The 26,032-nt window shown below is 35.9% G+C and overlaps 7 protein-coding genes and 1 long non-coding RNA gene across 18 annotated transcripts in view; 4 read left to right on the top strand and 4 right to left on the bottom strand.

Annotated features, from left to right (window-relative positions):
- LOC116851527 (dihydrolipoyllysine-residue succinyltransferase component of 2-oxoglutarate dehydrogenase complex, mitochondrial-like) overlaps positions 1 to 3,227 on the top strand; it is a 7,574-nt gene extending 4,347 nt beyond the window's left edge. The window contains exons 7-9 of the mRNA XM_032830997.1: positions 540 to 715; positions 873 to 1,323; positions 1,619 to 3,227. Of these exons, the coding sequence (XP_032686888.1) occupies positions 540 to 715; positions 873 to 1,323; positions 1,619 to 1,753 (762 nt within the window). The 3' untranslated portion in view covers positions 1,754 to 3,227. The remainder of the gene's footprint in view (positions 1 to 539; positions 716 to 872; positions 1,324 to 1,618) is intronic.
- Positions 3,228 to 3,781: 554 nt separating this feature from the next.
- Positions 3,782 to 6,179, top strand: LOC116851528 (26S proteasome regulatory subunit 4). Its single transcript, XM_032830998.1, has 5 exons — positions 3,782 to 3,906; positions 4,245 to 4,806; positions 5,079 to 5,465; positions 5,565 to 5,800; positions 5,954 to 6,179. Exons 1-5 carry the CDS (start codon positions 3,904 to 3,906, stop codon positions 6,086 to 6,088), a joined length of 1,323 nt encoding a protein of 440 aa, XP_032686889.1. The 5' UTR covers positions 3,782 to 3,903; the 3' UTR covers positions 6,089 to 6,179.
- On the bottom strand, positions 5,788 to 7,014 carry LOC116851530. Of its 2 annotated transcripts, XR_004379597.1 has the most exons (4): positions 6,912 to 7,014; positions 6,737 to 6,823; positions 6,203 to 6,639; positions 5,788 to 5,930 (listed from the first exon to the last, which is right to left on the bottom strand). XR_004379597.1 is itself a non-coding variant. In XM_032831000.1 (3 exons), exons 1-3 carry the CDS (start codon positions 6,927 to 6,929, stop codon positions 6,274 to 6,276), a joined length of 471 nt encoding a protein of 156 aa, XP_032686891.1. In that variant the 5' UTR covers positions 6,930 to 7,014; the 3' UTR covers positions 6,189 to 6,273. The 2 variants fall into 2 exon arrangements, 1 of the variants encoding a protein (XP_032686891.1); XM_032831000.1 differs by lacking the exon at positions 5,788 to 5,930 and having other exon boundaries at positions 6,189 to 6,639.
- Positions 6,634 to 7,882, top strand: LOC116851531. 2 transcript variants are annotated; one of them, XR_004379599.1, is made up of 2 exons: positions 6,634 to 7,060; positions 7,619 to 7,882. It is a non-coding gene; the product is annotated as an uncharacterized LOC116851531 (long non-coding RNA). The 2 variants fall into 2 exon arrangements; XR_004379598.1 differs by having other exon boundaries at positions 6,634 to 6,805.
- Positions 7,504 to 8,841, bottom strand: LOC116851529 (protein SCO1 homolog, mitochondrial). The gene is made up of 4 exons (XM_032830999.1): positions 8,672 to 8,841; positions 8,166 to 8,532; positions 7,888 to 8,093; positions 7,504 to 7,817 (listed from the first exon to the last, which is right to left on the bottom strand). The coding sequence occupies exons 1-4, from the start codon at positions 8,735 to 8,737 to the stop codon at positions 7,635 to 7,637; spliced, it is 822 nt and encodes a 273-aa protein (XP_032686890.1). The 5' UTR covers positions 8,738 to 8,841; the 3' UTR covers positions 7,504 to 7,634.
- Positions 8,842 to 10,229: 1,388 nt separating this feature from the next.
- Positions 10,230 to 11,339, bottom strand: LOC116851546 (prefoldin subunit 1). 3 transcript variants are annotated; one of them, XM_032831044.1, is made up of 2 exons: positions 11,151 to 11,339; positions 10,230 to 10,843 (listed from the first exon to the last, which is right to left on the bottom strand). In XM_032831044.1, exon 2 carries the CDS (start codon positions 10,816 to 10,818, stop codon positions 10,438 to 10,440), a length of 381 nt encoding a protein of 126 aa, XP_032686935.1. In that variant the 5' UTR covers positions 10,819 to 10,843; positions 11,151 to 11,339; the 3' UTR covers positions 10,230 to 10,437. The 3 variants fall into 3 exon arrangements, with proteins under 3 accessions (XP_032686935.1, XP_032686934.1, XP_032686933.1); XM_032831043.1 differs by having other exon boundaries at positions 11,135 to 11,339; XM_032831042.1 differs by having other exon boundaries at positions 10,233 to 10,843; positions 11,079 to 11,338.
- Positions 11,340 to 12,266: 927 nt separating this feature from the next.
- On the top strand, positions 12,267 to 22,432 carry LOC116851535 (integrator complex subunit 1). Of its 5 annotated transcripts, none has more exons than XM_032831005.1 (9): positions 12,267 to 12,342; positions 12,513 to 12,648; positions 13,062 to 13,242; positions 13,369 to 13,853; positions 13,919 to 16,212; positions 16,416 to 18,206; positions 18,391 to 18,705; positions 20,793 to 21,571; positions 21,757 to 22,432. In XM_032831005.1, the coding sequence occupies exons 3-9, from the start codon at positions 13,074 to 13,076 to the stop codon at positions 22,218 to 22,220; spliced, it is 6,297 nt and encodes a 2,098-aa protein (XP_032686896.1). In that variant the 5' UTR covers positions 12,267 to 12,342; positions 12,513 to 12,648; positions 13,062 to 13,073; the 3' UTR covers positions 22,221 to 22,432. The 5 variants fall into 5 exon arrangements, with proteins under 5 accessions (XP_032686896.1, XP_032686897.1, XP_032686895.1 ...); XM_032831006.1 differs by lacking the exon at positions 12,267 to 12,342 and having other exon boundaries at positions 12,349 to 12,648; positions 21,757 to 22,029; positions 22,105 to 22,432; XM_032831004.1 differs by lacking the exon at positions 12,267 to 12,342 and having other exon boundaries at positions 12,349 to 12,648.
- Positions 13,688 to 24,742, bottom strand: LOC116851540 (nuclear RNA export factor 1-like). Of its 3 annotated transcripts, XR_004379600.1 has the most exons (5): positions 24,243 to 24,740; positions 22,425 to 24,088; positions 20,875 to 21,177; positions 13,869 to 14,126; positions 13,688 to 13,799 (listed from the first exon to the last, which is right to left on the bottom strand). XR_004379600.1 is itself a non-coding variant. In XM_032831033.1 (3 exons), exon 2 carries the CDS (start codon positions 24,033 to 24,035, stop codon positions 22,434 to 22,436), a length of 1,602 nt encoding a protein of 533 aa, XP_032686924.1. In that variant the 5' UTR covers positions 24,036 to 24,088; positions 24,243 to 24,740; the 3' UTR covers positions 20,917 to 21,057; positions 22,425 to 22,433. The 3 variants fall into 3 exon arrangements, 2 of the variants coding, with proteins under 2 accessions (XP_032686924.1, XP_032686925.1); XM_032831033.1 differs by lacking the exons at positions 13,688 to 13,799; positions 13,869 to 14,126 and having other exon boundaries at positions 20,917 to 21,057; XM_032831034.1 differs by lacking the exons at positions 13,688 to 13,799; positions 13,869 to 14,126 and having other exon boundaries at positions 21,033 to 21,177; positions 22,425 to 24,102; positions 24,243 to 24,742.
- Between the last annotated feature and the right edge of the window lie 1,290 nt (positions 24,743 to 26,032).

The raw sequence follows: 26,032 nt of genomic DNA on the forward strand, positions 1-26,032 counted from the left end.
GAGAGAGAGAGAGAGAGAGAGAGAGAGAGAGAGAGAGAGAGAGAGATTACAAATCTGAGATCAGAATTTCGAAACGCTATATATATTCCACACTGTAAATCTTATTTTTAAGCTAATGTGTGTGAAAATGAAATCATACAAGTTTTTGTAGTCACCGATCACGAACTTAAGATTAGAATTGCAAAATTAAAAACAGTGGATTCAATATGGCGTCTCAAGTTAGCGATTTCGATATTTTTCAGATAATTTACACTATAAACTGGTGTTCTTGAAATTACTAATCACGAATCTAAGATCAGAAATTGCTGAATATAAAAACTACCGATTTCAATCATCATATTGGATCTGTTATTTTAAATTTTGAAATTCTGACTTTAGATTCGTGATCAGCAATTTTGAAAATTTCATGAGCAAGTTCTTAATCCGATTCGATTGATAGTTGACAAAAAGAAAGTGGTTGGTACCACATATGGTACGATTCGTCTTTCAAATATTAAACAATGTATTATGACATCCATGATAATGGTATGCGATTTCAGTCGCTGGAAGGTGCGAAAGTTCAACTACCTCCCGCCGATTATACGCGTGAGATAATCGGTACCAGGACAGAACAAAGAGTGAAGATGAACAGAATGCGTCTGCGTATAGCGGAACGTCTCAAGGATGCACAGAACACGAACGCTATGTTAACCACATTCAACGAGATTGACATGAGGTAATCTTACATTGAATGGCACAAATTATTTACGATTACAATTACATTAATTTAAAGCACTATTTGCAAAAGATGCACATAATAAAATATATATAATACGTATATTTTTTATGTTTACTTTTACATTTCTCTTCATTTAATGTCTTGTCATTTGCAGCTCTATTATGGAGTTCCGAAAAACGCATCAAGAGTCATTCACAAAGAAGTATGGTATTAAGCTCGGATTCATGAGTCCGTTTATCATGGCCAGTGCTTACGCTTTAAAAGACCAACCTGTAGTAAATGCAGTCATAGACGGCACCGACGTCGTATATAGAGATTACGTAGATATTAGCGTGGCGGTCGCGACGCCGAAAGGTCTCGTCGTGCCAGTACTTCGTAGCATAGAGAACAAGAATTTTGCCGATGTCGAAATTGCTTTGGCTGCTCTTGGGGATAAAGCCAGAAAAGGGAAGATCACCGTCGAGGACATGGATGGTGGCACCTTCACTATAAGCAATGGTGGCGTTTTCGGCTCGATGATGGGAACTCCTATCATTAATCCGCCGCAAAGTGCAATTCTCGGGATGCACGGCGTTTTTGACAGGCCGGTCGCCGTTAAGGGACAGGTAATTCAAAGGCATATTTATTCTTAAAAATATAGCTACTTCCATTTATAATATACAGCAAAAAGAGAACAAGAGAGTCTAGTTTTATATGTATAATTTTCTAAATTTTAATGTTTAAAGAATTTAATATTAAGTTTGCTTGGAAGAAAGAGAGAGATAACAATTAGCATGTATCGTGATTTCTTATCATACATATGTAGAAGTATATGATAAAGATTTATTACATGTTTTTTTTCTTGTATTCGTTATGAATTTCTCTTTTTATCCGGAAATTAATGATTATTTTTGTCATCAGGTTGTCATTCGGCCAATGATGTACATAGCTTTAACGTATGATCACCGACTGATCGACGGACGCGAAGCTGTGATGTTCTTGAGGAAGATCAAAGATGCGGTAGAAGATCCTAGGATTATGTTAGCTGGTCTTTAAAAATCGAAGACAACGTTTGTCACGTGTAATGCGCATTATTTAATAACTTTTACGACCATCGTGAATAGCGACGCGACGCGAGAGTCTGGAAAATGACAGGGTCTTCCCGCTTCAAAAAGTACTTATCATTGAAACTATTACGGCCTTACCACCTTATCTCAATTCTGTTTACTTTCTAAGTGTACGTGTCGGAAAAATTGTCACACGCAGCCACAAATAATGATAAACACGCCCGCTGCGCGGTTCTATTCATCTTGCCTTCTAGATTCTGAAAATATAAGGCAATTTTACTCGGTACATTAATCTATTGTTGGATGTGACTTATTATCGATTTTTTATGAGATATGGCAGCGCGCATAATAATTGCATAACTACTTATGCATAGTTACACGATATTCTACGTAACAGATGTTACAAATTACTATTTTTGCCCTTTTCGTCTTCATCTCACAAATTGGTAAAAGTCTAATGAAATGAATTCGATAAATGAAGGAAGCTAAGAAAGTTAGAAAATACTTGATTAGATGTAGATCCACAAGTTAAAATAAAATCTCATCAATCTACGTTTGTAGCATTGTTGAATTGCAGTCGTATCGATGATAAGAGAAGAATATTATATCCGCACTCTCGTTATATATTACGTCGAGTATCTCGAAGTTCTTTCGAGATATTTTAATTTTGAGTCGATTATCTATTGACCAAAGATCGATTATCTATTATCGACGAAATTTTTTATTCTATTATTTCTTAACTTACGAAATTTTTCACTTTTCAGTATTATACTTTTTTTCTAATTAGACCCGAAATAAAAGTTTTTTCAATAAAATTAAAATATTGATATTTATTATTGCTTAATTTGGAAATTAAGTATAAAATGAATTTTTTATTATTTGTCTGAGATTTAGTTTTCTTTCCATATTTAATTCTTTGTTATATGAAAGTTATTTACGCCTCGATACTATAAAAAATTTTTTTTAAAATTAGTTACTTAAAATTAGTTATAACATTACAGCAGAATGAAGAAAGTTGATCTGAAACACGCTGTATGCTTTCCGATGGAAAACGTAACTTTGCACTTATAGAGAAACGGAATATTCCTATTACTATGCAATCTTGTAAATCAAAATTGTTTTAAAATAAACAAGTAATGCTACGTGGCATGTTTTATAGCGGGAGATCTTTGACGTTGCGTTAGCGTACATACAAACAAAGTACACTGCCAGAGCGCGTACGAATATTTTAAAAAGCCGAGTGTTTGATACGAGTTTTACTCGCGCGCGAGTTTACGTGTTATATTGATAACAGCATACGTTATCGTACATTGTTGTCATCACTTTACATGTTTACATTGTCATCTTCTAGTGAGTGTGCGCTTTGTGCGCAAAGATATGTAAGTGCTCTTTTAGTCCTGTTGTAAAATATGTTGTACATCATTATTTATTAACAACGAGACACATAAAGCACATTAATTGAACATTGGACTCTTTGTATTATTTTAACTGTGACAGCAATAAAACCATTAATTAATTGCTATAAAGCCATAAGTAATTAAAACAAAATTTTTTAAAAGTAATTGTTTCATATTTACGTTAGTTACGAAAGAATTATGATGTCACAGAAACAAGAAAATATATAAAATAAGGAATACATATTTTATATATTTTAATAATATTAAAATAATAAAGCAGTTCTTTTTGTTTACCTATAATTAATTATATATAATTTTACTATGCATTACTCTTGCATTACTTTTGCATTACTATGCATTTACTCTTGCATTTTTATTTTTAATTATAAAATTTAAAAAAAATAATATACGTTATAATTTTTAGCTTATGAATTTTCTAAAGAACTTTACACTGCAGCTAAGTTTATCTAACAAATTCGAATGTCAGGTAAGAATTTAATATGATTGTTATATTAATAATTATTACACTATATTATTTATATGTATATTATAATTATATATATTACATAATTATAATACTAAAATTATAAATTTGATTAAGTCGATAAAAAAAATTATAGATCACAACCACAGAGTCTTACAAACTATCGCTGCAAGATGGCAGCAGTTGACATTTTCGACACAATTGGAGTTTTAGCGAATGACTTCGCCGTTTCGAGCAATACTGAAACGTTGAAGGAAAATGGTATGTCTGTCAAAAAATTTCCATAACTTCTATCTATTATGGATAATTTTAATTTTCCGGGATGTAAAATAGCATTATTATTTAACTATAATAGCACTTTTGCACGCTTATTAAATTTCTAACATTTACGCTATTCGGAGTTTTCTTAGGTTAACTATCTTTCAAACATTAACTTGTCTTTCTTAAATGTTTACCACAAAGTTGGTTGGATTTATTTTTAAAAGTTAGTTGGATTTATTTTTAAAAGAATTTTAGGAAGACATCTATATCAATAAAATCTCTTTGATGGTAAATGTTATAAAAATTGATTGATGGCAAATGTTATAAAATTGTGATAGGGTCAGAACCAGTCCGGTTCCGGAGGTACTGGAGGAGACAAGAAAGATGATAAAGACAAGAAGAAGAAGTACGAACCGCCGATTCCCACCAGAGTGGGCAAAAAGAAAAGACGTACTAAAGGGCCTGATGCAGCCTTAAAGTTACCTCAGGTAACACCTCATACACGGTGTAGACTGAAGCTTTTGAAGTTGGAGCGTATAAAAGATTACTTGTTGATGGAGGAAGAATTTATTAGAAATCAGGAACGCTTGAAACCACAAGAAGAAAAGAATGAGGAAGAAAGATCGAAAGTAGACGATCTACGTGGAACACCAATGTCAGTTGGAACATTGGAAGAAATTATTGATGACAATCATGCAATAGTGTCCACTTCAGTTGGATCTGAGCACTATGTGTCTATTTTGTCATTTGTGGATAAAGATCAATTGGAACCTGGATGTTCTGTATTATTAAATCATAAAGTACATGCTGTTGTTGGAGTTTTAGGGGATGATACAGATCCTATGGTTACAGTAATGAAACTTGAAAAGGCTCCTCAAGAAACTTATACTGATATTGGAGGTACTTTGAATAAATATTATATATATTTTATTATATTCCTTTTCTTTTTTATATAAAAAAACATTATAGTATTATAATTTTTAGTTAAGAATTATTAAAAATTCTTAAAACGTCTAATTTAAGGAATAAACTTTAAAAGTCAAGTTTAAGATTTGGTTTAAAACAAATTTTATGTGATTATATTTTTCATTAAAGAGAAACTGTTTCTGAAGCAGGCTATACATGAAATTAACATTTATGATTTGAAAATATTATATATTAAATATTTCCAGGCCTTGATACTCAAATTCAGGAGATTAAGGAATCTGTAGAATTACCATTAACCCATCCAGAATATTATGAAGAAATGGGTATCAAGCCTCCAAAAGGTGTGATACTTTATGGTCCACCTGGGACAGGAAAAACACTGTTGGCTAAGGCTGTAGCCAATCAGACCTCTGCTACATTTTTGAGAGTTGTTGGCTCAGAACTTATACAAAAATATTTAGGTGATGGCCCAAAACTTGTAAGAGAACTCTTTAGAGTTGCAGAAGAACACGCTCCTTCCATTGTATTTATAGATGAGATAGATGCTGTAGGAACAAAAAGATATGACAGTAACAGTGGTGGTGAAAGAGAGATTCAGAGAACTATGCTGGAATTGCTTAATCAGCTTGATGGTATATATATATATATATATAGTCTCTAGATATTAATATACAACACATGAATATTTTTACGAAATTTTTAAAAATAATATTCTGTGCAATTATTGCTAGGTTTTGACAGTAGAGGTGATGTCAAAGTAGTTATGGCTACTAACAGAATAGAAACTTTGGATCCTGCTTTGATCAGACCTGGTCGTATTGATAGAAAAATAGAATTCCCATTACCGGACGAGAAAACTAAAAGAAGAATTTTCAACATTCATACAAGTCGAATGACTTTGGCGCCTGATGTAAATCTTGCAGAATTAATAATGGCAAAGGATGACCTCTCAGGTGCAGATATCAAAGTAAGAACTTTATTTCTTGAGATATAAATATCCTGTATCATATAAATTTTGTTTTTGTTACACATTGTTCTGCACATGAACATAAAATATCCTGCGTATATATGTTATCTTTAGAATAAGCCATTTGAATCTGAAATAAAAATTTTGTTTCAGGCAATATGTACTGAAGCTGGTTTAATGGCTCTGCGTGAACGACGTATGAAAGTTACCAGTGATGATTTCAAGAAATCTAAAGAAAGTGTTCTTTATCGAAAGAAGGAAGGTTCTCCTGAAGGATTATATTTATAAAACACTTGTCACTACTGGTTTCTGTATAATTAAACCAGAGTTATTTACGCCTCTCAATAAAACTTTCTATAAGAAAGCTGTATTAATTATACAATGCATCTATAAAAATATCACCTTTTTATTTTGAAAAAGAAATTGTGTTCCATGATCCAATTATTTATTCCAAGAGACTAAAATGTCTATTTTCAAAGATTTAAACTTGTTTCAATACTTGATTCCTTTAAGACTGATTGAAAGTGTTCATGTAGCCTGTTTATTACATCTGTAGAGTATTTTCTTTGATTGTCCAGTACTTTAGAGAATGATATATTCTCATAATTGCAACTTTTATTTTGCGACTCCATGCTGCATATCCAACATACGCCTCGTTTAGTTTTATTAAGAGTAACAGTTACATCCGCAGGATGTTCTATAGTAGATGATGAAGCAAGACTCAGACTTTTATATTTCCCCAACATAAAAGCAATTTTAAAACCATCTTCATATCCTATATCAAAGCCCTCTTGCAGTACGGAGTCTGTTCCATTTTGTATACCTTCTCTATATCCAGTCTAAAAACATAATTTTACGTAGATATAACAATATATTTTATGAATATTCCGTGTCAATGATATCATAAATCATTGCTGATTGAAATTTTCAAAATACCTTTGCAGCAGTATTTATGACGCGTTGCCAACATTTTGATGCAATGTCCAAAGAGTCATCCTCTGCTGAGTACGAATCATCTTCCATCTTGTATTGTAAAATTACCTTTTATATTAGCGTTATATTTCAATATATATCATCGATAAAAGATAAATCAAACGAAATGATCTCTCACATATGCGAAACGTATCATATCATGACTATAGAAGTCTGTTGACTGCACCTAACCTCGAACAGTACTAAAGTACTGTAGTCATACCGCCATTGATTGTTAAAACACCGTGATATATATCTCTCTCTATATATACAGTGTTTCAGAAATAGGTGACCAAACTTTAAGAGCATATTTTACTTATTGTAAAAATAAAAAGTCATATAAATATGGATCAAACACTAAAAACACTTTATTAAACACTTTATTTACAACATATTTTGTATTGATGTATTATTATACATTATTCTTTATTATCTTCTATTAGAATTAAATTAGTTATCAGATAGGTCTGTTTGAAATTGGAATTAGTTTTTATTTAAACATTTAACATTTAGTATCAAGATGAAAATATATTCTAATACAAAATGTGCAGATATTTATTATATGTATGGGAGAGCTAATGAAAACTGCAAGAAACCACGTTTTTATCGATGAACAAAGATGATGTCTTAAAAATACTTTTATTTGAGTTTATTGTTAACTTAGGAAAACAGGATCTTTCTTACCCAGTATAATTAATCGTGTACATAATTTAAAAATAGTAAGGCGATAATTATACAATGTTATATATATTATGTATTTTGTATATAAACATATATATAATATTAATGTACAGCTACACAAGCACTAATTGACTACATATTAACATAAAAATTTACTGTGTGTAGGAATGAATTGGGATGCTTATAACACTCCTTTAATCGAAAATGATGGCAACCAGGAAGAGGAGTTACCACTTAATTGATCATACTTTGACTTATTTATAAGAATACTGGTCATAATCTTATCAACATCATGTGTTTGTCCATAATAATCAACAAACAAACCTTCTGGATCGACTAAGTATATGATAATTGTGTGATCCACCTGAAAAGAAAAAATAATGTACAGTCAAGTGTATAAATAGCAAATAAATTATGCTTCAAGAAGTACTAACAATATAATCATCATCTTGATCTTTAGGGCCGCTGCTAAAATAAACTCTGTATGCCTTGCATGCTTTTGCAACCTGTTCTGTATTACCAGTGAGACCAATGATCTTATCAGAAAATTCTTTGAGATACTTTTCAACAATAACAGGTGTGTCTCTGTCTGGATCTACCGATATGAAAACTGGTTGAATCTTGAAATTGAATTCTTTCTCTGTGAACAAAAGTAATAGCAATTACAAGTGCTTTTTGATTGATATAATTTACTTAATAATGTAACACTCACCAAGCTTATTCACTACATTTGTCATCTTTTCAATTTCATCAGGACAAACATCTGGACAGTGAGTAAATCCAAAATATATCAGTAACCATTGTCCTAGGAAATCACTGGACTTTACTGTTTTTCCTTTTGTATCTATTAGCTCAAAACTACCACCAATTTTAGCTTTGCCCAATTGTCGTTTCCTTTCTCGTGCTAGAGTCAAGTCTTTTTCCTTTCTCAAGTAATACATATATAACAAAAGACTAGTGCCGATGAGACTTGAGACTGTCAAGCTTTTCCATGTTATTGGTGACTTCTTTTTTATTTTCTTAGCTTGCTTTGGTAAAACTGACTCATATAAAGTCTTTGATGTACTTATGTACCTAAACTAAATGAAAACATCATTATTAATGAATGCACGAAAAGTTGTATGACAAGTTTTGCAAAAAAATAAATGTAAAACTCAAAATGTTACAATTGTGTCTTGGATTATAAGAACGTGTAAATTAGTTTTTTTTTTAAGTTACCTTCATGAGAACATTATTAGAAGTTCTGTTTAACGACACTAAAGATCTTAATATTAATATCGACATTGTGTTTTTGATATAAATTCACTTCAATCCAATATTAAGTTCAGAGGTTATGTTGTCAATCTAATCTTCAGTATACGCCGCGAATTTTAAATATATTTCATTTTCATGTTACAGATGTCTCTTTGTGCTTTCATTTCTACATAGCCAACTCTGCGTTTCGAAATTCACTGCTAGTATTGAAATTCTATAGTTCATGTCATATATACTATAGAATTTCAGCACTGGCAGTGAATTTCGAAACGCAGTCATATGGCTCCTGCACACAGTACGCGGTAATGCTTGCCGCGCGGCGGAAGTCCGCGCGACAGCCAATCAATATGCTGCTTTTCGTAATAACCTTCTAACTCTTACGGAAAAACAACATATTGATTGGCTGTCGCGCGGACTTCCGCCGCGCGGCAAGCATTACCGCGTCCTGTGTGCAGGAGTCAATAGGCCTGATTTATATCGTGCACTTAATACGCGTACTAAATAGTAACTTTCTATTAGATAATCTTAATATTGACAAAGCATATCAACGGCCACGCGTTCAATCAATACAATACGTTTTCTTGATGAGTATTATATCAGTTTAATATACCGTTGTTTATATATATATATATATATATATATATATATATATATATATATATATATCGTCGATATTAATATTATCTAATAAAAAGTTACTATTTAGTACGCGTATCAAGCGTACGATGTAAACCAAACCATTATTTCAAGACCGTCTTAAGTAAGGGTGTATATCAGTTGGACACGGGGCAATTGGAGACAGTCCAATTACAAGTCGCTGTTCCAAGGGACTCTACAAATGTCTCTAAGTACACGGTGCTATGATTGGCTATGTCCAAATGCACCGTGTCCAAGTGCACCGCTCCCCTTAAGTAATGTCTTAAGATGCGAATACGGCTCTGTTATTGGTTCATGACATCTTAAGACAGTACTTAAGATGATCTTAAATATAAGATCGGACTATGAATACCGGCCTTAAGACATATTTAAAACGGTCTTGAAATAAGATTCGATTATAACTACCGGCCTAAGAACGGTATGCTATAAGAGTTTTAGGTGACTTATTTTATAGATTCCCAAGATATTCATTCCTAAGACATTCATTTTATGATGTAGCATGCGTATATACCATGCGGTTTAACTGATTACAGTAAAAAGTATATATAAATATAATTTAATTTTTTTATATTTATTTTAGAAAGAAAAATAAATATGTACAAATATTTTTTTCCTTGAATTTTTCAACTAATCATTTCAAAATATATAAATTTAAAGTAGGAAAATGTCTATTTAATTAAAATTGTTATTTACATATGTTATGTTTCGCAGAATCATATTTACTTATTGTTGGTTCATATTCTGATTGTGTATATTTAAAGTTGAATGTAGCAATTTTATTTTTAATCACACACTTCTCTTATATGATAGTTATATGTAGTTTCAATTTGAGAAATTTCTGATTTACTAGAGTGAACTATCACAATTGTTGAAATGTCATTGAAGAATTTTATTTGAAATATGATACAAAGAGAAAATATATCACTACAAAAGTATATGAACGTAAAAGAGCAAACATATCAAGAATATAAGTTTTACACAAATGTGTAATTTTATTTAATCCAAATATCAACTAAAATAGGTAGATTAAGAGAAGAATTAAATTTGCTTTTAATGTAGAACTGTAAAAACATTCAGCCAGACGTTTCTTTGTTTTGTCGTTGTTGTATCATTTCTCTTATGTCATCTTCGCTCTCTTTCAAATTTCGCTGTAAGTATGTTTTGTTATTTTCTAACGTCTTGATCTTTTCATCTGATGTTTTCATTCTAGTGTCCAGCATATTCTTGATACTGTTTATATCATCCAGAAGAAACATCCGACCAACAGATTCATATATTCTTGTATTTTCGGGAAGATAATCAATTTCTTTCATAGTGAGTTCTGCTCGTTGTTTTGTACGTCGTAACTTGTCAATCTGTATATCAGCCAATTTTAGCTTCTGCGAAGTATCTACCATTTTTTCCTGCAATTTTGAGAAAGCTTGCTTCAATTCTTGATCTGGAACTCTTGTCATCTTCAATCTTTGATGATTTCACCTCCTAAAAATAATTATAAAACTAAGTTAATATTTTTATAAAATATTAAGCGACATCATATTCTTTTAATGTCCTAATTTAAATGTCAGTGTTGTGATGATATAAAGTGTCATAGGATATCTTTTCTATAAATTATTTACAAATTTATACTTCAGATTTTGTCTCTAATAATAAATTAACTGAATATTTGGTTCATGATAAATAATAAATTTAGCAGAGCTACATGTGTATTTCTTACTTCAACTGCTTTAATATTTTAGAAGATGTATATATGTGGTTTACGATGATCCTAACCATATACGTCAATTACCGCGTTGATTCACTTTTTTAATATTGGCTAAAGACCTCTCTTTCTTTCTTTCTCTTTGGTTTCAGGCCTAACCCTGTGTCCTTTTTAGACTGCGTTCGAAAACGTCACCCAAGTGTACCTGTTACGTTGGAGTGAGCGAGATAAAAAGAGAGGAACTAAAAGAGGATCCACACTACTGCTGCTGAACTATTACTGAACTACTACTGCCTTGGATAGACAATTCGCGCATGCGCGAGGACATGCCCCGATAAAGGCTGCGTTCGGAAACGTTACTCGAGTATGGCTGCGTTCCGTTTCACGCATATGCGCGCATTTATCTATAGTTCGTGTTACGTATATTGTAGGCAATGCGCGCATAATGCGTAAAACGGAACGCAACCTAAGTTAACAACATTAACGCAGTTCAGGGCGGGAGCGGTGCACTTGGACACGGTGCATTTGGACACAGCCAATTATAGCACCGTGTGATTAGAGACATTTGTAGGGTCCCTTGGAACAGCGACTTGTGATTGGACTGTGTCCAATTGCCCCGTGTCCAACTGATATACACCCGTTCAAGGCAGCGATCATGTAACTTTTCCCCTAGGGCGGAAACGTGAAAAGTGAAAAGTTTCACGTGAACTCGTGATCACGTAACTCGGCGAAACGTGGAAACGTGAAACTTTTCACGTGAATTTGTTAGCCATGAAATGTGCTGGCGGAAAAGTGAAAATCTAGTGACATGATGAATGCGGAATATATTATGCTACTACTGTGATGAGATACATGAAACATAACAATCCTAAAGTTATAGCGATGTTTTTAAGGTTAATATGTTTTACAGCCGATGGATATAATTGATTTGGCCGATATTGAAATCATGTAGGAACCATATTTAGTGATTTGTGCTTTTCACGCACAGAATTATTTGATTGCGTGAGCAATGAAAAAGTTCACGTGAAATCGATGGAGTGAAAAGTGAAAAGTTCCGCTCGAAGTTACGTGATCGCTGCCCAGGGGAGCGTTCCGATTGACCACAATACGATTGGACACAACCAACCGATGAAAAGAATTATCTAGTGAATTACTAGGTCGAACTAATCATTACAATCTGTGTCCAATCGTATCGTGGTCCCACCCGTAGTTCAGTAGTAGTTCAGCAGCAGTAGTGTGAATTCTCTTTTAATTTCAACTTGCCGGGCATCCTCTAGAGGTTGCTATCAATGTCGATAATTTAACATATCTCCACCAGTTTAGTGGCAACGGTTATAACAAATCAGATTAAAAAATATAATTAAATATTTTTTTTATTCAACTTTGCTTGTGAGATTCCATGTGTTTATGAGTTATTTTTTATATAATTTTTTTATTTATATTTCGTAGGACGTAGTTTAAAACTTTTTAGACAAGTTCCAAAGAGGTTAAAGTTTTAAAAAATAGACCCGGGTTCGAGTCCCGGCCTAGCAGAACCGCAGAACCCTAAAATAAAGATTCGTTTAATACACAGAGTAAGCTTGAAGTAAGTTGGAGTAGTTAGTATTTTATTACCGTTCAGCTACAATAGACAAGAAGGAGATTTGGTTTACATTTAGTTATATTTTGTACTTATCCACTCATCCATCCATGCATCCATATATTTTACTATTAATCTTATCTTTATTCTATTCTCCTTCGCTTGCCGCACCTATCTCTAGCCTATTTTCTCAAGTAAATTGAAATAAAAAATTACACTGGAATTTACACATCCCTTACACACACACTGAAAGTATTTTTTTACTTTTTACATTTTATTTACTTTAAATTACTTTTATGCCGCTGTATACATATTTTCAATAAAAATTACAATACTTTTATAATATACTTTATTTAATGTTTATTATATATTACTATCATTTTTATTTTAAAGTTTTTTATATTTATATCTTTTTGCAGTTCAGTAGATACATGGATCGTGGAAAAGCAGGAGTTGGAAGAGCTGGAAAAAGTAAAATTGCTCAACACCCTTCTGATTTATTTGCATTAGGATCAAAAAGTTCACGGAATGAAAGCTCTGATGCTAAAAATAGACCAGGTGTTGCTCATACAAAACCAAGTAGTAGTTTGTCAACTTCTGGTAAATAATTTGGCATTTTTATATATTAATAATTCTCCACTGCTGTTTAACATATCATGTTTACTTGGTGTGTGTGTGTATGTATGTGTGTATATGTATATATTAATAAGTACAATTTATATATAGGAAGTGATAGGAAAAAAGATGCACCATCAGGATCACTTCAGTCATTTCAATATATAGCACAGAAGAAGCCTAAGTTAGCAGGTCATGTTGGTCCTCATCAACGACCACCTTTCCCTAGTGCAGAAGCTTGGGAAGTTGTAGCTATAGACAGTGATCCTGCTGACTTTGTTCCTATGGCACTTGAGGCTAACGATAATGATGAAGGTGACAAAGTTATAGGGATAACATGTGGTGCTATAAAGACACTTAAAAATCAGAAATGGAAACCTGAAATCTTAATTTATATGGGATTATTGTATTTAGCGAAAATTCGTCCATCTATTTTCTCAAATGATTGTATATTACATGCTTTGTCGTCTTTATTGAAGAGAGATCAAAGTTATAATTTTAAGAGCAAGGGAAATCCATTAGTACCAGTACTAGCTGCAAATCTGCTGATGAAAGGATTTTACGATAAGAAAAACTGGCCAGAAATATTTGTGAAGGTTGTTCAAACTTACATCTTATGTTATTCTGTTTCTATGATGTTTATGTCAATCTATCTTTGCAGCTGTATGTGGAGGACGCTGCCGCGGAACGTATTTGGATCGATCATGAAGAATGCAAAGGTTTCGTTGACAACATAGCGACTGGTTTCGGCACAAGACATCCACCAAAGTCTGCGCTCCAGTCAGAATTTCCGATATTGGTGCCACGAGACTGTCAAAGTCCATCCACAGTAGATGACGAAGACCCGACGACCTCGGCAACGTCGTTATCTGTGGACAAAGAGAAGATAGAGTTTACAGTGAGTCCGCGATACTCACATTGTATGGAGAACATAGAGTCGATAGTGTTGGAGGCAGTGAAGGAGCAATTGAATAGGCGTCAACCAGAGTCTATTACGAGAAACTTCTTGAGACTACTCTCTGCGACGTGTGGCTTCGTTGAGATCAGAAACATTGCTGTCCCGAGACTGGAAATGTGGCTGCACAATCCTAAATTGATGAGACCCGCGCAAGAATTGCTCAGTTATGTATGCTACAACTGCACAACCCACACTCAAAGGGACGTCGAGGTCATAAGCCAGTTGGTGAAGATGAGGCTGAAGACGAAAGCTGTAATCAATATGTATTTGAACGGTGTTAAAGAACTGATAGGACTGCATCCGGAGAATCTAGCTACTATACTGAAACATACGATCTATAACGAATTATCGAATGCACGTAATCCGAACAATATGCCAATGTTAGCGATAATGTTTCAGACATTACCTGAACAGTCAGCAAAGTTGCTCGCAGAAATCTTTCAAGAGTTACTGATGAACCGTGAAGATTATCTGAGGCCGTTACGTGCATTGTTTCGAGAAATTGTGCGTGTGTGTCGGCACGACATTAATCTCCTTACTTTCACGCGAACGCTCATGTCCGAGAGAGCGGATTTGGCTCAGCAGCTAATAAATTTTGAATTCAAAGATCGCATGTTCATGTCCATAGCAGATTTATTATGTCTTTGCATGCTTATGGCAATAAGTCCGCAGGTGAAAGAGGCCGCGACTTTGTCACAGCGTGCGGACAAGAAGGATGTGACTTTAAAAAATTTTCAGACGAATGTATCCAAGATACAGAACGAGGCAATATCATGGTTACAAAACTCAGCGCAGCAGATGTATGCCATTGGACGAAACGAGCTGTTGCACGCATTGCACAAGATTTTGCTGCTGGAAGCTCACGAGCAGTATTATAAATTGGACAATTGGCCTCCCGAATCAGACAGAGTATTTTATCTACGGTTGGTATCTGATGTACCTTTGCAGGAGGCTACATTATGTAGATTGCTGCTGTTTGGCCTTTCGAAGGACAATAGTATCACTCATTCAGAGACAATGGATTTAGGTGATCAGTTGATACGACGAGCCGCCGCCAATTCGACGGAACATTTCCAGATGTTAGAAGTTAAAAAGATGGATGTGGTCGATCTTATCTTTAATCTCTCTGTATATCAACCACCAGGTACGATAAATATACCTGTGGATTATGTGCCACCATCATTGGCGATATCTAATCTCTACTGGAAGGGGTGGATCATGATATTAATTCTAGCTGCTCATAGTCCAGATACGATCGGCATGACTGTATGGAAACAATATCCGATTCTTAGGACACTGATGGAAATGTGCATTACTAATCACTTTTCATATCCGCCACCGACTATGGCGATCCCTGAAGTCATGGAACAGGAACGTGCCAAGGAAATGCAAGTCGAAGCTATCGAGAAGCAAAACATATTGGAATATGAGTCGCACTTAGCTGCGGCGTCCACTAGAGTCCAGTTGTCCGAGCAAAATAGTTTCCTGCTGTCGCAATTGATTTCTATGGATCCGACAGGGATCGCTAGGAGACCGCCTCCGGGCGTGCTCGAGCAGATACAGTTGTTAAATACGACTCTTCGATTAGGGCATTTGTTTTGTCGATCGCGAAAGCCAGATTTCTTGCTGGAAATCATCCAGCGTCAACAACAGAATACGTCGCAGAGCATGCCATGGTTAGCGGATCTGGTGCAAAACAGTGAAGGTTCGTTAAGTCAGCTGCCGGTGCAGTGTCTTTGCGAGTACCTATTGACTACCAGTCCGCAAACGGTTGAGAAGCAACCTAGGCAACAGCAACTTCTAGCCCATCTTCAGACTTTGCTGACCGACTCCAATGAAGATCAACAGCACGCTTATGAAGTTCTCGAGTACTTTCTTAGGAGATTAAGTAGCCAACAGAGTAGTAGTCGTCTCCAAGCTATCACCGGCTTGAGAATGATCTTGGATTCTCTAACACTAGAAGATGAAACTATGGATGTGGATGGAGAAAACGAGAAGTAAGTATGCAAGATTCCTGGAACTGTATAAAGAAATATCTTATGACTTATAATCTTATGACTCTTAAATATGCTTTAGAGAGGATGAATTTTATAAAAATTAGAGAGGATAATATATATAACTATATAAAGAAATATCTTATGACTCTTAAATATGCTTTAGGAAGACATGAATTTTATAAAAATGAATTAATATGTTTTAGAGAAAAATGGCTTTTACGAAAATTGCCATCCATACCTCATTTTTTGTCTGTACGTTCTTTACTCTCTACGGCGTTACGTGGTGCTTGTCAGGTCGAAAACAGCCCTGAACTGGTGCAAGCTTACATATCGTATCTGGCTACGCATACTGTCGATGATGATCTACCTGATTTAACTGACTTGGCCAATGAAATATCCCAATTGGTAGTCGAACGTAGCACAATTATCGCGGCCATTCTCCCGCAACCCGAGAGTGACAATCAGCTATCTAGACAAACTTTGCATGCTTTTATGGCGATATTCTGTAACTATCTTCAGAAAGCTCGTTTACCGAGAGGGGAGGGGTATCAGTGGTCTGAAAGTCAGGATCAAATTCTAGTTCAGTGGAGCAATGGAGAAGAATGTACTATGCATATTCTTGTAGTTCATGCTATGATTATATTGTTAACATACGATACGTCTGAGGATGATCCATTGTTCAATAATCTACTTGAGACGTGGTTTCCTTTAACAGAACCACCGAAGGCCTTCCTCGTGGACACCAGCGAGGAAGCGTTGCTTATACCTGACTGGCTCAAGTTGAGAATGATTAGGAGCAACGTGCCACGATTAGTCGATGCAGCATTGAAAGATCTCGAGCCCCAACAGTTGGTACTCTTTATACAAAGTTTCGGAATACCTGTTGCATCTATGAGTAAACTACTACACACGTTAGATGCTGGTGTGCAGATCGATCCAGGATCAGTAGGTGAAGCGGTATTAGACAAGACGTACATGGCGCAGTTGGTCCAAGTACAACACAGAAGAGGCGCGACGGGTGGTCTCGTGTTCGTCCAAGTGTTGCAATTGCTAGAGCCGCAGTTACCAGACGAAAACATCATGTCGATTAAAAAGCTACAGCACCCGTTGCCACCGAGTGCCACGGTGCAGAAACAATCCGTTATACACTGCTCCATCAAAACAGACGTACCTCACTTGATAAACCGACTGTTTATCGAGAATATCCCCATGAATCAGAAGATGGACGCCCATAGGCGGCTTCACAAGATCCTGTCGAAGGATTTACAACGTTCCACGAAGGAGAGTAGCGCAGTTGTGCTGGCGATACAACATATATGCAGCGTGTTGAGCTCCATGCAGGTCGAACAATTCTTGACCTCGCTTGTACACATACCACATTGCTCGTGCACGTTGATGCGTATGATACTGCTACCGCTCAAGAGGCCGACGATGTCACAACACGTGGTTGAGTTGGCACGCAACATGTGCTTGAATCTGATATCACTGATAGGCGATGTAAAAGCGCCGGTACTGTCGATTCTTCGGGACTTCGCCAGTGTACAACTGACGAAGGCGTCGCAACGTACAGAATTGTCGACGCTAATGCAGAAACATGAAAGTCCTAGTTCGATATTAGAAGACATGGATCCTGTGAATCTGGAAGATGTAGGCCGTAGATTATTGGATCTCTGTTTGAAACAACAGAAGAACGACGTCTTGGTCGAAGCAATGGCGAAACTGTTAGTCGGTGATAGTAATGAGGGTGCGTTGAAACCTCGTACGGGTCTGTTGATAGATTGGTTGGCCTCGGTGGAGCCCGAGTTGATTGGCATCTGTCCCAATCTTCAGATGAAGCTCTTATTTGGCAAGACAAAAGTACGTATTATTACTGACGGAAACGTCGTGAGCTCACATTCTTGCAGACCATACCTGTTGACTTTACTGACACATAGAGCTAGTTGGACTACTTTGCACAAATGTGTGCAACATTTGCTCAATAAATGCGATGAAGGGTGAGTGTAGAAACAGAATAGTTGTTTCTTCCTTCTTTTCACACACATATGTATACACATACGTGCATATGCACAATTCTCTCCATTTACACAAATGAATTCAATTAATATATGCTAAATTTTACTAATTTTTATAATATTTATATATCATAAATATTAGCACTTATATTTTCACGACTTGTAGATATGATCCAACTGCTGTATTAGATTTCCTATGGGCGCTGACGTGTAATCCGAAATTATGGCAAGGTAGAGACAAGTTCACACCAAAGCATTATATCCCAGAAGATGTCTTGTTGTTGGAGAAAAACCAGCTACTTCATCTAGTAGCATATATAGTGGGTGAGGCTGCTAGTATCTGTAATATGCAGAACAGAAATGCTGCTCTTGCTAAGATGTATGTCAGGCTGGACTTGCTACTACATTGTATATCCGCTGAAGATAAACTGATTCTCCCCGTGGTAATCTATTTAGCGGAACGTATGATGATGAATGACTGGTATAAAATTTATAATTACATATGTATACATACATGTTTATGTATATATAGGTATGTGTACACTTGGTTTCAATACGGTTTAAACTTTTTTCTTTGTTTTTTTTTACTGCAACTTGAAATGTAGTCGATGGTTTAATGAGAAAATTAGTTTTTGATCAATTTTTAGATGATTGTCTCGATAATTCTTAGAAGTTATTGAACCATGTGTTCTGAATGGATCGAAAACAAGTATTCAAACTATTTTGAAACCGAGTATACATCTAATATACATACAAGGTGTCTGACACGACTCGTACAACTGCTCGTTTTTGAAACTACTTTCATTCAAGTTTCGTTTAAGATTTCTTCAAATTATTGATAATTTGGTAACAGTAAGTGGTGTGCGATACTGGACTGTGGAGCTGTGCAATGGGACACTACAAAGCTTGCCATCCAGTTTCTTGCGAGTTTATATTTTATGTTATTTAATTAACATCTCAATAATTATTGTTTTTGTTTGCAAAATTTGCATAACTGTCTCGTTTTATGAGTTCTATTTGTATACATATGATTACATGTGTTGTTAGACATCCTGTATATTGTGTAGAAAGAAAGGATTGTCAATGTATAAGGTATCTGACGCGATACCGATCATGTGTGCAGATAGATAGCATGTCCATTTGAGTACGAAAACACCTGTTTGCAAACAATACATGTGAAATATCGACAAATACTAATGAAAAAAGATTGACGAATCAGAGTGCACGATGTTGTGGGACGGACAATCTTCTTTTTTTTAATATTTTGAAATTTTACGTGGTTATTTGCAAACTGTCAGGGATTTTCGTGTTCACATGGACGTGCTGTATCTTGGTACGTGCATATCTTGCATCAGACATCTTCTATAAGAGTCGATTGTCGTGCAAGTTAAATTTTGCGGATAATTTTTGACAGTAAAGTGATGCATGTCTCGCGAAGACTTGTTTCTAGATTTTTCTAGACTTTCAATATGCTTCCCAGATTAACATGCATGTTTAAAAGATGTCGAAAAGACTCCTTCTATGATGGATCCCCCATGACGCATTGCGCCCAAGTTCCCGGGGGCTGCTAAAAAAAATTGGCATCGACCCCGGGGCTTATTTGTATTATTTGCACCGGATGAGGAGGGGCAACGGTGGAGACGGGCATACATGGACAGCTGGTCTTAAAGGATAGCAACCTTTGACTTTGAGAGACTGACAGCTGTACCATTTGGTACAGTAACATTGTTTCTCTCTGTAGTCGCCGTGCGCTCGGGATGTCACTTCCGAACAGCATCTTTGAGCGTTATCTAGAGAGAGGAGAGTGTCGTGAGCGTGGAGCGTCAGGTAGCTCAGTGGTTTAGAGCAGTCGCTCGGCAAGCGAAAGACCCAGGTTCGAGTCCCGACCTAGCAGAACCGTGCTCTCGATATTTTTTTCTCTCTGGAGCGAAAAGATACGCAGATCTCGAACGCACGGCGTCCCGCCGCTACCTAGTATGCCCTCCTCTTTCTATCTTTTAGACATGCATGTTATCTGAGTTGATGTATCAAGCTTCCATATAAAAAATCAATACTTCCCAATTATTATTGCTTTGTTTAGTAAATTCACCGGGATTTTATGAAAATTTAAAACCGGTACTTTTATAGTTATGAATAATTTTATTTTCTTTTTTGTTATTTCTTATATCTGACAATGTTATATGTGAATGGAAACTGTACTGCAGTCAATACAGTTAGTATACGGTTAAGGTGTTAATAGAAGTTGGTAAAACAAGTTCATAATGAGACATTACAATATAAGAGAATGTTTTGTTGCTGGAAAAACAACAATTAGTCCACTTAATGGTGTACATATAGTGACTGAAATTGTTAATATCTGTAATATGCAGAAGCAAAGCTGTTGCTAAGACATATGCCATATTATTGTATACCTATTGAAAGAGTTAAATGATTAATATTGTGGTCAATTTAGCAGAAAACATAAATAATAGGGAATACAAATTTTACAATGACATATAATAATAATGATATATAATTATTTAATATATTTGACTAAAACGCTTAATTTTTTTTAAATTTAATTTACAGTATAGATTCAGATATGGCCCATCAGTTTCTGCTGCACATGTACATGAAAATTCCTAAAGTTATCTGTTATCTGAATACTTACCAAACGAACAAATTCGTCAATGGAGCAAAGATAACAGACTGGGTGGGCTCAGTACTGGATTGCATGAGTCATTCCTTATTGACAGCTTTGGCAGCAACGCCCAGGCAGAAGTCCTGGAACTCCAAATCTCAAGAATTCGAACTCTGTGCTAGGAAGATGGCTGCAGTACATCCCATATTAGTCCTACGACAATTGCCAATGTTAGCGTCTTCTTTGATGGGAAGATGTTATCTTGACTTCGGTCAATTTCGAGCCGGCCACCATTTGAATCTCTTTACGCAAGTCATGGGTTTACTTGAATTGCTGCAACCACATTTGTTTATGGAAGAACATGAGACTTCGTTGGAACACACCTTAGAAAATTACTTTCAATGTTTTCAAAATTACGGCCCTATCAAGGATCTCATCCCTTTACTGAACAGATTCGTATCCTTATTGCAATCATATATATCGCATGATCCACAACGGGCGATGAGATACTTACAGAAACATGCACATATTCTGCACGAACTGCAAGTACATTACCCTAATTTAATCTCTTTGAGAGCACTCGTGTCAGGTATACCAATGCCGAAGGAAGGAGAAGACGCGGACGACATTCCGATCACCATAGCTCCCACACCTTCACCCACAGAGTCTGGTGTTCCGCAGCATTGGCAATCGTTATTGACTACACTTACCAAGCTGCATGGCGAAGGTACAGAAACAGAAGCATTCTTTTAAGATATTTTTTTATCAAGCGATGTTCATGCGTTAACTACTATATCTTTGCTATATCAATTATTTCGAATGTGACATGAAAAATATCTTGCCGATAATCAAGTTTGTTTTTCGTAATTGTTTCTTACAATATTTTATATTCAATTATTTTATATTACGTAGATGTCTTCAACGCACTTCAGGAGATCGAACATTTGTCGTCGCGAAAACCTTTGGTTTTAGAACCGATAATGGACAATATAGCGGAGCTATTGGTATCGCCGCAGGGCAATATCAGGACTTTGGCGCACACTTTACTCGCTAGGGCGTTGAAGCATCGTCCTTTACCAAACGTCAATATACTGTCTGCATTTCAACGGTGTTTAGACAGTCATAGGGCGGACGTTCTTTTATCAGCTCTGGAAAAACTACCGGATATTGTACTATGTATGCAAGGTGAGATGACGATTCATATAATGATAACTTTTCTTCGATATTTACTTGTAACGAATCTCTTGATTTCTCTCATAGAACACGCTTTACCACTGATGAAAAAAGTGTTCGAATTGGGAGTAAACTCGAATGTCAACACGATACCTTACATTACTAAGACTATTGCACTGCTAAACACGCAACAAGGTTGTTAATTTAAGAGAATATTACTGTTAGTTGTGTACTACTACATTACATTCTATCATTACCTTTATCATTTATACTGTTCCCTGTCTATAAATATCAATACTATTATTATATATATATATTATCAAGTATGTTTGTCTTTATATATATATGTTTATAAAACTCTAGTCTTTTGGACTATAGATTTACAAATACAAATAAAAGAAACTTACAATATAAATTTATTGAAAAGCTTCCGGAGATACATCATTGACTGCATAGTTCTGCATGAACATAGTGATCGCGTTTCTTATATCCCATTCTGCTTCCTGAAGGTACTTGTAGCAATATCGAATATTCATTGTAGTGAGTTCACGTAAAAATCGCAGTAGTTGCTCCTTCTCAGACATACTAAGTACCGTCGGAGAAAATTTAGGAGCTTTGAATTCAAATTTTACATCACTAATGTTACTTGCAGGTGTACTATCGATATAATATTGATCATTAGTGATACAATATTCATTGTCCTCCTTTCGTATGATGATGAAAGTTCGATTGAACAACATGGGCGAGCAATTTAACGTTCGATATGAAAATAATCCTTGCACTGAAATGACTATATGATTGTCACTCTCGTTCAACAGGTCTATATAAAAAGTCTTAAAGTTGTGTAACGTCGGAGGCTGCCGCTGGAGTGCGGTGATTATCTTTTCAGGTCCACATAGCAAGAATTCATGACACTTGGCATAGTCGACAAATTTTAATAAATTTCTATTCGTGGAGAACGTTTTGATGATCTCCTTGTAGGTGTGGTTCGTCGTGTTACTTAACGTCATGGAATAAACCGCGTTCTTGTCGTACAAACCATTCATTACTATTCTGTCGTCTTGATCGTACAACGTAAAAAAGTGCCTGACGAACTGTTTGATCAAAGAGATTTTCGAGCCGTTACCGAGGTAATTACTTTGTACGCAAGGTACGAATTTTTTTTCCATTCCTATGACAATCCCGTCTAGCTTCTGTAGGTGTGGGAAAACATTCTTCACAGCGTTTATGTACTCCTGGGAGGTCTTGTACTTCGCACACAATGGATTCCCATCCAGCCAGAGTTCGCTTATCTTGAATTCACAGAAATAACGCAAGTATTCTACATCCAAAATCTGGTTATGCCTCAAGTCCAGTTTGGTCAAGTGGTAGCTAAAAAACTTGTCGAACAGTATGATAGCTGTAATTTTGTTGTTTTTCAGACTTAATTCGCGCACGGGCAACCTGGACTCTCGATTGTTACCCATAATTCCCATTTTGCTACAAAGCAGAACAAAGTGCAATATCTTTGGTATAGAAATGGGACAGAATATTGAACCTAATGCCTTCTCATTCTCAAAGTCGTCGAGGTTGAATATTTTTCTTAGTGGTTCATATCTGTTTTGCAGGGCTTGTACAATAATTTGATTTGTATTTAATTGTAATTTATGTACGTTGAAATATCCCAATACAATATCCATGCGTAACTCCTGACCACCTGACAATGTTATGCATAATCCTTGCTTTACTACATTTTCAATGGTAGTACCACTGCATTTTGCTAGGAATGTGCTCTTATTTTTATCCTCAATGGTATACATAATCGGTATCAGGATCTCTGGTTCACAAGCAGTTATCACAGCGTGTAAGACATCGGTCTGACTATGCAAAGCACCATCAAAGATAATGAATTTGTGCCATAAGTCCTTACAACTTGCGAGGGCTATCTCATGGCTATCGAAAGATGGCTTAGAATGTGAAAGTCGATGCGGTTCCCACGACAATTTTGCTAAATTAGAGGTTGATGTTGGTAATGCCATTGTTTAAAGAACCTCTCTCTCTCTCTCTCTGAGCTCTTCATATGTCCATTTACCTAATTATATAATGCTATAATATAATAATTGATTCTTTATGCACTTTTTTTTTAAATTTCATTGACATTTTCATTGAAGAATTTTTGTTTTACTGATAAACAAAGTTGTACTGATAAAAAAAGTAGTGTGCGATACTTTGACTATTTTTCTTACCGATATTTGCTAGTTCTACTTTTTCTTCTTATCTTTGTTGCTTCCAATATTTTGTTTCGTTTTGATAAAAAAATATTCAGAAATAATCAATGACACTCCACATTCACAATACCTAAAACCCGTATCAGACTACCGACTTTCAATGGCATAGGCCGACCCGACTGCTGCCTTTCAATGGCGCCGAGTCAGCGCCTCACTGTAATTGAAGTCCATTGAGATCCATTGAGAGTCGGCAGTCGTAGTCGGGTCGGCCGGGCTTAAGGGGCAATTGTTAGATAGCTTACCAAGAGATTGGAACAATTGGCCCTAAATATCGGCACTCTTATAAAGATCAGAATATAAAATTTCACAATATGCAAACACACTCTATATACTCGGCTGCGTTCAGATTCCCTATTCGGATGCACTCATGATGTAAATATAAAGGTGTACCAGTCCCGTGGACGCGCAGTCGTCCAAAATAATAGCTAATCAGAAATGCCCACGAATGTTAGAATCCAATATAGCTGCTGACAGTACATACGTCGTTGTGTGTTCTGAGCCACAATAGGTGAAATAAGCTTTAAGCCTTAAGAAATTGACCAATCACATTTGAGAATAATCGACTGTAATTGGTCAATTTCTTAAGGTTTAAGGCTCGTTTATAATAGCTGTAAGAATATGGCTGTAAGGTTGTAACGTGAGCTGTTAGCGAATGAAAATAATTCATTTCACGTCTTACAGCCATATTCTTACAGAAATTGTAGACGAGCCTTTAAAGGTTACGTTATGACTTCTGCACACAGGATGCGGTAATGCTTGCCGCGCGGCGGAAGTTCGCACGACAGCCAATCAATATGTTATTTTTCCGTAAGAGCTAGAAGGTTATTACGGAAAGCAGCATATTGATTGGCTGTCGTGGGAATTTCTGCCGCGCGGCAAGCATTACCGCGTCCTGTGTGCAGGAGTTATAATGCTTGCCGCGCGGCGGAAGTCCGCGCGACAGCCAATCAATGTTGTTTTTCTATAATGGTTCCTGCACACAGGATGCGGTAATGCTTGCCGCGCGGCGGAAGTTCGCGCGACAGCCAATCAATATGCTGCTTCCCATAATAACCTTCTAGCTTCTACGAAAAAACAACATATTGATTGGCTGTCGCGCGGACTTCCGCCGCGCGGCAAGCATTACCGCGTCCTGTGTGCAGGAGCCATAAGAGCTAGAAGATTATTACGGAAAGTAGCATTACTGCGTCCTGTGTGCAAGAGCCATTAGACCAGCCGACTCTTATGCAGGATTCACACTGTATCCGACATACAACATTCGATATCCAATAGAAGAGCTTTCTAATAGAAAATTCAATTCTCCATTGGAAAACTGTTCTCTTATTGGATATCGGACGTCGTACGTCGGACGCGGTGTAAATCCTGCATTAGGGGCTGCTGCGCCGGAGGATCTGGCTCGGGGCGAGCGGGGTCAGCTCGAAGGTGAGCTTCATTAATTAACATTTGTAATTATAAATCCAACAAGATTGATAATTCTTTTGTTCGAAATCGAGAATTTGAATCGAATCAAAGATCGCATTAAATCGTAATTACACGCGGGGAGAATTTTTTCTGAGTAACATCACCTCTTGAAAAATTTTGATTTGTTCTGATTAAGAGATTTATTTGCAACGTCAAGAAAAAGGAAAGTGGAATATTCCAAGTGTGAAAGCATTTCAAAAAATTCTTTCAACGTGAAAAATATCGCGCTTATTTTTTTTAATCCTTCAAACTTCTTCACTCAAATCGATGCATAAATCTAATCGGTG

This window comes from Odontomachus brunneus, unplaced genomic scaffold (genome assembly GCF_010583005.1).
Source record: "Odontomachus brunneus isolate Ranch 3 - 2012 unplaced genomic scaffold, Obru_v1 Obru_scaffold_177, whole genome shotgun sequence".
Classification (NCBI taxonomy): domain Eukaryota; kingdom Metazoa; phylum Arthropoda; class Insecta; order Hymenoptera; family Formicidae; genus Odontomachus; species Odontomachus brunneus.

Coding starts and splice junctions, on each gene's coding strand:
- LOC116851528 (XM_032830998.1), top strand. Junction 4,807..5,078: donor AACTTATACTGATATTGGAG/GTACTTTGAATA, acceptor AAATATTTCCAG/GCCTTGATACTCAAATTCAG. Junction 5,801..5,953: donor TCTCAGGTGCAGATATCAAA/GTAAGAACTTTA, acceptor ATTTTGTTTCAG/GCAATATGTACTGAAGCTGG.
- LOC116851530 (XM_032831000.1), bottom strand. Junction 6,640..6,736: donor TCATAAATACTGCTGCAAAG/GTATTTTGAAAA, acceptor TTATGTTTTTAG/ACTGGATATAGAGAAGGTAT.
- LOC116851529 (XM_032830999.1), bottom strand. CDS start 8,737: ATGTCGATATTAATATTAAGATCTTTAGTGTCGTTAAACAGAACTTCT. Junction 8,533..8,671: donor CTAATAATGTTCTCATGAAG/GTAACTTAAAAA, acceptor GTTTTCATTTAG/TTTAGGTACATAAGTACATC. Junction 8,094..8,165: donor AAATGTAGTGAATAAGCTTG/GTGAGTGTTACA, acceptor TTTTGTTCACAG/AGAAAGAATTCAATTTCAAG.
- LOC116851546 (XM_032831044.1), bottom strand. CDS start 10,818: ATGACAAGAGTTCCAGATCAAGAATTGAAGCAAGCTTTCTCAAAATTG.
- LOC116851535 (XM_032831005.1), top strand. CDS start 13,074: ATGGATCGTGGAAAAGCAGGAGTTGGAAGAGCTGGAAAAAGTAAAATT. Junction 16,213..16,415: donor GTGGATGGAGAAAACGAGAA/GTAAGTATGCAA, acceptor AATATGTTTTAG/AGAAAAATGGCTTTTACGAA. Junction 21,572..21,756: donor TACCAAGCTGCATGGCGAAG/GTACAGAAACAG, acceptor TATATTACGTAG/ATGTCTTCAACGCACTTCAG.
- LOC116851540 (XM_032831033.1), bottom strand. CDS start 24,035: ATGGCATTACCAACATCAACCTCTAATTTAGCAAAATTGTCGTGGGAA.